The following is a 10,091-nucleotide window of genomic DNA, read 5'->3' as shown; positions in this document are numbered from 1 at the left end:
ATAATTTGCCTAAAGGTATAACAGACAACTGCTATCCCATCCCTGTGGGACCCGCAAAACTGGGACCCATGTTCTTAGTTCCTCTCCTTCTTAAAATCTACTGCAACGCAAAGCACGAAATGAAGATACCAAATCGCTTACTACTGGTCCTTTAAGTCAAAGTCTACAATCTGGCAACAATCAATCAATCACACCCGGATACTTCTGTGTATATCCTACCACTCAGAGCAGAGCATGGAAACTCTTCTGGTTCTCTTAGACGAGAAACTTGAAAGGGTGGATTACGGTCACGTTTAAATATGGAGAAAAACTGGTTCTTGCTCTTCATCTTCTGTTCTTTGTCAGATCATCATGGGCTTTATCGGTTGTTTCTATTTTCTCTATATGGTCTTGTTCATTTTTGTGGGATTTCAAGATTCTACACAAGGAAGGTTGTTATTGATAAAGAAACCAGACCCAGATAATGCTGCAGCAACAGCTCGTTGGCTGGTTTCTCAGAATTCTTGGGGGGTTCTAAAGTATGTTCTTCGCCAATTGTTTTGCTTTTGCTTGATACTATACTATGGTTGTTTATGCTTTCTTTCCTTCACCAATCTCTTCTCCTCCTCCTCCTGTCCGCCCCATCCCTCCCCTAGATTATGTTGGTTTATGAGTCTTGTCGATTTCTGGTCTTTATTGATTGAGGTAGCTGTTTGAAGCATTAGTTGGGCTGGGTTGGATTGAGTTTTATTTATTTTTAATTAATAAAAGGCAGTAATATGGGCATATGGGTAATTAAAAAAATTGTTGCTGCATTTGAATTTGAAGCTTGTGGCTGATGATATTGTTGTTTTGGGAAGCTTAGATATTGTGTGTGGGTGTTTGGGCAGTTTAAATAATTCTCAGATTATGCTTAATTGTTGTTTTTAATTTTGTAGTACCATATCAATGGATTTGGGAGGAGCACCCTTTGGGTAAGGTTTCTTTTCCCCTTTCTTTTATTGTGGAGTTCCTCTGCATACTTGAGTTATATATATATTGAATGCTGCTGTCAAAGTTTGACAGTCAAACTAATTGAAGAAGAGGTTTATTGGTTTTAGTTCTTGGCAAAGATTCAGAATGATGTCAATTTTGCATGTTAGTTAATTTTGTCAAATTCTTTTGTACTTAGAATAGAAGATTTTGCATTTCAGCTATCACATGATCTTGTCTTGTTCTCACTGGTATCTCATGACACATTGAAATGACTCAGATTTGTGATGTAGAGGGGCAGATCCAGAAAATTTAGACAGTGTGGCAATATGTGTTTGGTACACATAAACATGTATAAATAGAGACACTATATACATGTATTCAAATAAAAATAAATATGAAAAATATCAAGAATAAAAGTAATAAAGCTTATTAGAATTTTTTATATTTTTTATACATTGTTGAATTTCCAATTTTTTTGATTCCATCATACATATATATGTTACTTAATAAGCTATTTATTATTTTTTTTAATTAACTGTTTGAATTTTCACATGAAAGTGAAATTAACGGTCATGCATTTTTCTTTAGAGAAAGTTCTTTTGTTGGAAATATAATTGAGAGAAAAACTAATATGTAATAAATATAAAGATTTTATAAGATACAAAGAAAGTCTTTTCTCTTTAGTTTAAGGATGGAGATTGTTACTTATCAGATTGAACCTGGCAAAAATATAATTACGATGAATAAATTAATCTAATTTAGTGGTAATTCTACTTATTATCTAAGTTTTAGTAGCATTCTATCTGAAATTAAAATAATGATTTGTATTTAATCTAAGTACAATTAAATAAATAAACAACATAAAAGATTAAGTGAACTATGGGGGCAAAATTTTATAAATTTAGTGGGAGCAAAATCAGATGGGGGTGAAATTAATAAATTTAATGGGGCAAAATTGTTAAATTTATTGGAACAATATTAAAAATAACTACCTACATGATGGATTTTCAAGGGGGCAGTGGGGGCAAGTGCCCCCATTGCCCCCAAGGTAAATCCGCCCCCTGTGATGTATAAGCTAGTTTTGAGGAGCTGCAATTTACACTTAGCTTGAATCAGTCTTAGCACCTCAAAATTACCTAAGAAGTGCACTTTTAAGTCCAAAGCTCAGAGTCAGCAATTCGGAATTCACATTCATTCGCTGATGCTTGCATTTTTATTTGGTTAGGAAACCCTGGCAATTTAATAAATATATCATCCATACGTTACAAATTAACCAAAAATTTATAGTTATCTCTGTTATCCTAAAACTTCATGTGTAGCCACAAACACGCTGCATGAAACCAACAGATTCGGATCCTCTAATAGCTGGGGTCATATTGAAACAGGGGTTTGGGAAATCATTGAAACCCTATAGGTTTGAGTATTATTGGAAAGTCATTTTGTTATTTAAGCTCTCTCTCTCTCTCTCTCTCTCTCTCTCTCTCTCATGCTATTAAAATTTCTCCTGTTTAATTAATTGTCATATATGTGTGATGATGGTTTTGACTGATTTGGAGCATATAAATCCACTTGTGATTGCCAATAATTTTGGTCTTCCTGACTCATTTCATTGTGTTTTTTCCCTACAGATCATATAGCTGTAAGTAACTACTAATGTGATGGAAATTCATTCTTCCTCTCCTTCTCTAGTAGGAACATCCACAGATACAAGACAGAGAAACAACACATAAACATTTTATGTTTCTTCATTTTTGTTTTTAACTAATTCACTATTCTGGGGTCTTTCTCATTCTACATGACTGAAAACACAGTAGTAATTTGCCTTCAGCTCATGTATCCAAAGAAGACATTGAATACATAAATATATACATATCCTTATTCCTTATCAAATTGAAATGGTTGTGGTATCACTCCCAAGATCCTGAGACACCCGAGTGAATGCAGTTGCTGCCTCCATCTCTTGTATTTATATCTAGACTTTAGTTTCTTGTATTGTGCATGCCATTCTCACTTCCTTTTCTATTGTTTTACACTGCAGTAATGTTGTTTCATTTAGTGATGGGCTACCTAATGAAGGTAGTGGTATCCCATACTTTTATTTGACAACGCTTGATCCAACTGCAAGAAATGCATTGAGAGATCAGAGGTCTTCCCTCACAATCAGTGAATACCCAATAGGAACTTGTGGCGAGAAAGACCCCGAGAACCCAAGTTGTGCAAAGATTACCCTCACTGGAAAGGTTTGTCCCAAAATCGTACATTTCCTACTATAGTTTTTATTTGGTTTTCGTATAAAATAAATGTACTGGCCATGGCATAAGGTTCCTAAGAACTATTTGTGGGAAGACTAATTTGCCAATAATGCCTTGCGTACGCATACTAAATCATAGTCACCTTGATACTTCTTGTTTTCTGATTCTTTTTAGATATTTTAATCAGTACTATGGATTTGATTAATAGGATTATACAAAGATCTCCACTTGAGAAAACCTTGTTAGGACTTAGGCAACTTAGGTATATTAGGCCTATGCATTTTACCATTTTACAATAATTTTTTAGAGCTCTTATTATATTAGGCCTAGCATCGTGGATCTCTTTTAACCTGGGGTTGTGCATGATTAACCGACAAATAGCTTATATTTAAACCCAGAATTGCTTAGTTATAGTTTTGCTCCTAATGGCTTGTGAAGGCTTTTTTGAGACTTGGAATAACAAGATGCGTGTGAATGAAGTATACTTTCTGTAATTTTTCATTTCAATACAGATCTTACCACATACATCCTGAACACCTTATTTAAAGCCAAAACTGAAGAATTCTCACACTTCTGTGACTTCTTACAGTACCCTTCTCACTTCTTTTGAGCAAAGGAAAAAGAAGAAAAATCTAGGAATAAATACTTTTATGGATAAGCTTTTGAGTAAATATTTACACCTTTTTTATACCATAGTCTTACGCATTTCTTTTTCACAAAATTTTTATTTTGCAAATAATTCGATCTATATTTTGTGTTCTGATAAAATCAGGAAGAAAGAAACCTATGCTATAGCGGATCTTATTAGTGTTGTCATTCTGTTCCATTTTGTCATTGAACGTGCTGTTTATTAGATTGTTCTGAAAAGCTGTGCACTAACTAGTGTTGCTGCATATGATATAATAGTTAAAGTTACTCAAGGAAGACTCTGAGGAAATAGAATTTGCTCGAAGTGCCCTATTTACCAAACATCCTGAGATGGAGGGTAAGTACACAAAATTACAAGCAGCCCTCTTATCAATAACCTTATGTAAAATTGTTAAACTCTAATATTTGGCTCTATTAAGAGAATCTTGCATATTTTTTTATGGTCAACAGGCTGGCCTAAAGGTCACAACTTCCAATTCTTCAAATTAGACATTGAAGATATATTTTTGATTGATTGGTTTGGTGGTCCTAAACCTCTCACATTAGATCAGTACTTCCATCCTAAACTGTGAGTATACAAAGAAAGGATATCATATTTATTTTACTAAGTTGGGTTAGAGGAGGGTGGCATCATGAAACAAATGTGATAACCATGCTGTGTATTTTTCAGAATGATTTGATTCCATCCTTCAGAATGAATAAAATTTAACTGGTTTCTTATGTTCTTAGTTCCCTTGGCTGATTGATTTCATCTTTCCTAAACATGGGTATCTGCTTTTTTTCAGGAATAACGTTCTTCCATTCTCAGAATACCCTTCTGATCTCCCACTCGCATAAGTGTTTATAATGAATCTACTGTAAATAAAGATGTAATAATTGTTTTATTTATGTACTGCAACTATTATTCCTTTATCATATTGTTTGCTGAAAATAAGCACCAACAAATTGTTTGGACTTGCTTATGTACTTGCAATTGATATATAGTAAAAAGCAGTGGCAAGGAATTGATACCTGCAATTATCTTTTGCTATGCATGGAAGACATTGATGTTTCTTGGTGCATTTAGCAAGTTCCACAGCATATAGGATGTTCTAGTCTTCATGGAGTAAATTTTATAGTCGTCTTTAAACTTTGTCCAATGTTTCACTTCTATCCCTTAAATTAAATTTGTTACTAAAAAATTCCCCTAACTTGTTCTAGTAGGTTTCCAGGATAAAAAAAACAATCAAATCATTTTTTTTACCTCTTTTCTTCTGACACTCAAAATGCACAGGTCATTTCAATCACCATTGGACATAATACAAAAATATCAATGCATTGTAGTTTAGAGAGATTTTTTTTAAAACAAAATTAAAATTTATGAATTTTTTCTATTAACAAATTGAAGTTAAGAGACAGAAGTAAAACTTAAGACTAAGTTTGGGGCTGGCTATAAAATTTTTCAAGTATTCATGTGTGTGAATCCTATGGAATTAAAGACTTAGGAAGGATCTTACTTATAATGCTTTACCTACCATGTAATTAGATTTCTCCTTTATTATGAAATTTCACCACATTCAACTTGGAAGAAGTACAGTGGGACATAAACAAAGTTATTTAAAATCATTTCAAAATGGCCTAAAATTGCATTACTTGAACGCATGACCGGCAATGGCCGTTTTCTTCTAATAGCTCTTGTTATCTCCTTTATTTCTCTAAAATTGAATTCAAATGACAGTGGACAGAAGGCAAAAGAGAAACCCATTCGAACAGAATTTTAGGGAGATTTAAGTGAGCAATGCAGTCATCTTCATCATCACAACTTCATTTATTTCAACAAGAATGAGTCCACGCAAAAGAGTTTAGGTTGATACTGTTGAAGTGCCTTTTTAGTATTGAAGTGAGAGGAATAAAATTTATTTTTAAGAAAAAAAAAGTATAATTTTAAATTTATTTTATTATTTTAATATTCTTATTATTAAAATTTATCAAATTTAATTTTTAATATTTTATAATTAATATATTTAAAAAATATTTTTTTCAACAATAATACTAAACAGCTTGAACTAGTCATTAGATGCTATTGTCGTGTTTCCACGAATATATGTATCATACCTTGCTGAAAAAGTTATCCTTGTTTGCCAATCACACATTATCGAAAATAATTTTTAAAAATATTTTTATATTATTTATATTAAATTAGAATAAGATTATGATAAGAATATATATATATATATATATATATATATATATATATATATATAGGTTAATTAAAAAAATGTTGAGAAAGTGAACATAAAAAATCAAAATTCATATTTTGAAAGCATTTATATAAATTAAGAATATAATTTATTGATATTTATAGATATAATTAAGAATAAAATTTTGAAATGATCTTATATAAATAAGAATATTTTTATATAATTTATTGATCCATGGCTACGCTATTTTTTCATCTAAAATTATTATATAATTTATTAAGTTTAAATTATGTTATTATAATTAATTTGAATTTTATTGCATTAAAAAAATATGTTAATGAGTTTAATAAGATATTGTATTTTTTTCAATTTAAAAAATTATTATCTCTATATATAATATAATATAAAAACAAATTAATTAAGTAAAAGCTTCATTTGAACTTCATGGTCACGTTATGTACTTTAATTAGTCCACCCAATAACATAATGTTAGAAAATTATAATTTAATGTGATAACATTCAAACATAAGAATGTTTAAATCAAAACTAAAAGCAAGTTGGGTGTAAAAGGTATTATTAGGAGGAACAGCTATTAAATTTGAAATAATGATTTTTTTTTAAATTATAAAATAAATATAAATGATATTCTAATTTAAAATATATATATATATATATATATATATAAACAAACCAAACTAGTAACGTCAACTCTAAATATAATAATAATAGAAATTGAGTTTTATTAGATTATTTAAAAATTATTTTATATAAAATAAAAATACATTGTATCTTAATTATATTATAAGTCTTTTAATAAATTTATAAATTTTTCATGTATTTTTTAGTCTATTCAAATGTTTGCCCTCTCCTCATTCATGATTTTACATATATTATAAATAGATATGTCAAATAATTTAAAAAATAAAAATAATTTGTTAATTAATTAACTTATTTATGTATTATTACAGGAATAAATTATAATTAATTAAGAATTTATTATAAACAAAATTTATAATATAATTATAAAAATATAAAAAAATATATATTAAATTATATTATTAAAATAAAATAACAAATTAAACACGCAACTCGAATAAAACTACTATTATTTTTATGATTGAGAATATTCAAACTTAATATCAATTTATAAAGTATTGCCCATCTTTCCAAAAGGTTGATTAAAAAAATTGGAAAACATCGTGTGGGCGTTCAGGGCATTAGAGCAGGATTAGTGTTAGGTGTATTAGTGTATAGTCTGATTTGATTTAGTAATTAATTAAATGTATATTAAAGTTTGAATTCATTAAGATTGAATTCGTATATTAATATTGTATTCTCCTAATTGTATATTAATATCGGTTATTATAAAAAATTATTAATAAAAAATTAATATAAAAATATTATAAAGAAATTATTAATAATAACTATTATAAAAAAATATTAACAAAAAATTAAATATAAAAAGATATTTATAAGATAAATTACTAAAAAAATTACTATATATATATATATATTATAATAAAAAATTACTAAAAATTAATGCTACAAATAATTTAATAACAAAAAAAAGTATATTTGCATAAAATTTTTATTTTATATCAAAAAAATAAATTAAATAAAGAAAATAGATGAGAAATAAAAAAATGATGAATAAAATAGATGAAAAAGAAAATAGATAAGAAAGAAAAAAATGATATAGAAGAAAATATATAAGAAAAAAAAAAGATAAAGAGGAAAATAGATAAGAAAGAATAATGAAAAAATAGATGGTATAAAAAATTACGATGAAGAAAATATGTTAAAAGAAAGGGAAAGATGATGAAGAAAATATATTAGAAAGTAAAATATGATGAATAAAATATATGAAAATAAAAAAAATGAGAGAAAAGAAAAGAAAAAGAAAAAAAAATAAGTAGTGGAAAAAAAAATGAGTATTGGGGAAGAAAATAAGCAATGGAAAAGAAAATGAATAATAGTTTATATAAGCAAATTAGCAACTGATTGTCATTTGTTAATTTCTTTTAAAAATTGAGAAGGAATTTTTTAGTAGAAAATTTTACAATCGATTTGCAATCGATTGCAAAATCATTTTACAATAGCAACTAATTTCAATCGGTTACCAAAATCAATTGCTATTAGCAACCGATTCGCAAATTGATTGCAAATCAAAATAAAAAAAAAATATGAATATAAATTTTTTGAATAAAAAAATTGATTGTAAAATTAATTGCTAATAGTAATATATTTTAATATATATATATATATATATATATATATATATATATATATATATATATATATGAATTATTCAATATATTCAGTATACATACACTCAATAATTAACATATATTAATTTAAATTCTTATATAAGTGACTATTACAACAGGCATTATAAAAAATTCGATTTGATTACTAAATATACCGGAAAAAGAAAATTTGACTTGATTCGCAAATACGAATTTGACTGGAATAGTCTTAAATTAGTTTAATCAAACTGAACTAAAAATGAAACAAAAATTAAAAAAAAAAAAAAATCCTTCAATTTGATCCTAAGTCTCCAACATTTATTAGGAACAAACCTATCAATCTAATTTCAATTCCAACCTATCAGTGAATTGAGCTCATGCCTATTTTTATTAATTTTCCTTAAAAATTTTTAAAATATTAAAAAGTTTCGCTTTAATTGATTGAGTTTATGAACTTAAATTCAAATAGATCAATTAATAAAATAGGAATAACATGGTGTAATTTATAACAATTAACCCTAATATTTAAATTTGAGAGTCTATTTGTTTCATAAAAAATATTTTCTACTTTTTTTAGCATTTGGGGCACAATGAAAAATATTTTCTAGTAAAGAGAAAAACTTAATCATGTCTAAGGAAAATGAATCAATTTTTATTTTATATAGTTTTATAAATTTATTAAAATGTGAAAATACTTATACATATATGAAATAGATATATACAATTAATTTAATATTGCAACTAAAGAATTAATTATTTTTCACAAAAAAAAAATATTTTCTATATACAAATTATTTTACGCAAAACAAATGGAGCTTTAAAGCTCAAATTAAGTTTCTTCAAAAAAAATATCTAATAGAATTGAATTATAATAATATTTAATATAAATTTGATTGGATATTAAATCACCATCATATTTAATAATTAAATCACCTCTTAACAAATCACATTTATAAGAAACCCTAGCTACCTCACTCTTTAATTTCTGCCCCTTCTCTCTCTCCTTCCTTCCTTTGTAAGCTTTTTGAAATGGTCACTAGTGAGTATTTTCATCGATGGTTACCCCTCGCCCTCATCCTTTTTGCTTTTTATGTGTTTTTCCTAATAGCCTCCATATCTATATCATTTGGAACATATTTGTACTTATTATTATTAGTGGGTCTGAGTTTTATCTCTTTCTTTAGGAGAATTTGTTGTCTGTTCTTATATGAGGATTTGGTATTTCATCCTTTATAAGGATTTGTTGTTTCTTCCATTGTAAAGTTTTGGTTTTTTCTTTTTTTTTTTTATTTGTTTTATTATTTAGGTAAGAGTATAATGATAGAAAGTACATATTTTCTCTTCCTTAGGATACTAATTTTGATAGTTTCTAAATTGGGTTTATAAAAAGACCATGTAGTCAAACATTGATAGTCCTTTAAATCAAAATAATGCTATTACATTTTGTATAAATAATTTATCTTAAAATTTCTTATGCAAAATTTTAATAGTATGAAATTTTATACTTCAAATTTGTATTTGTCTCAATTTAATGAAAGGTCTATCTTTTTTTTTTTTTAAATGAAAAATCACCATCATAATTTATTATACATCATTTTTTTTTATAAATCAAGGTATGATTTAACATAGTTAAAAACTAGCCAATGGGCCGGGCCGTTACAATTGTTATTAGAGCACTCTGCGTGGCCTCTTGAGCGAAGGTAGGGCAAACCTCAGTGAAGATGCTGAGTCCCAAAAAGGGGGAGAAAGGTCCCTTAGGTAAATCCCACATCGACAAAGTACGAGAGAGATCCTGGACTTAAATTGGGTGG

The 10,091-nt window shown here is 27.6% G+C and overlaps 1 protein-coding gene across 1 annotated transcript; it reads left to right on the top strand.

Annotated features, from left to right (window-relative positions):
- Positions 1-257: 257 nt before the first annotated feature.
- On the top strand, positions 258-4,871 carry LOC110645204 (uncharacterized). The gene is made up of 6 exons (XM_021798269.2): positions 258-518; positions 918-953; positions 2,993-3,194; positions 4,113-4,191; positions 4,305-4,422; positions 4,640-4,871. The coding sequence occupies exons 1-6, from the start codon at positions 352-354 to the stop codon at positions 4,689-4,691; spliced, it is 654 nt and encodes a 217-aa protein (XP_021653961.2). The 5' UTR covers positions 258-351; the 3' UTR covers positions 4,692-4,871.
- Positions 4,872-10,091: the final 5,220 nt, after the last annotated feature.

The sequence above is a fragment of the Hevea brasiliensis genome, chromosome 15 (assembly GCF_030052815.1).
Source record: "Hevea brasiliensis isolate MT/VB/25A 57/8 chromosome 15, ASM3005281v1, whole genome shotgun sequence".
In the NCBI taxonomy this organism is placed as follows: domain Eukaryota; kingdom Viridiplantae; phylum Streptophyta; class Magnoliopsida; order Malpighiales; family Euphorbiaceae; genus Hevea; species Hevea brasiliensis.
This window is presented reverse-complemented; position numbering and strand designations above follow the sequence as displayed.

Excerpts from the sequence above, each read along its gene's own strand:
- LOC110645204 (XM_021798269.2), top strand. The coding sequence starts at position 352 with ATGGGCTTTATCGGTTGTTTCTATTTTCTCTATATGGTCTTGTTCATT. Across the intron at positions 3,195-4,112 it reads AGATTACCCTCACTGGAAAG|TTAAAGTTACTCAAGGAAGA; the intron begins GTTTGTCCCAAA and ends ATGATATAATAG. Across the intron at positions 4,192-4,304 it reads CAAACATCCTGAGATGGAGG|GCTGGCCTAAAGGTCACAAC; the intron begins GTAAGTACACAA and ends TATGGTCAACAG.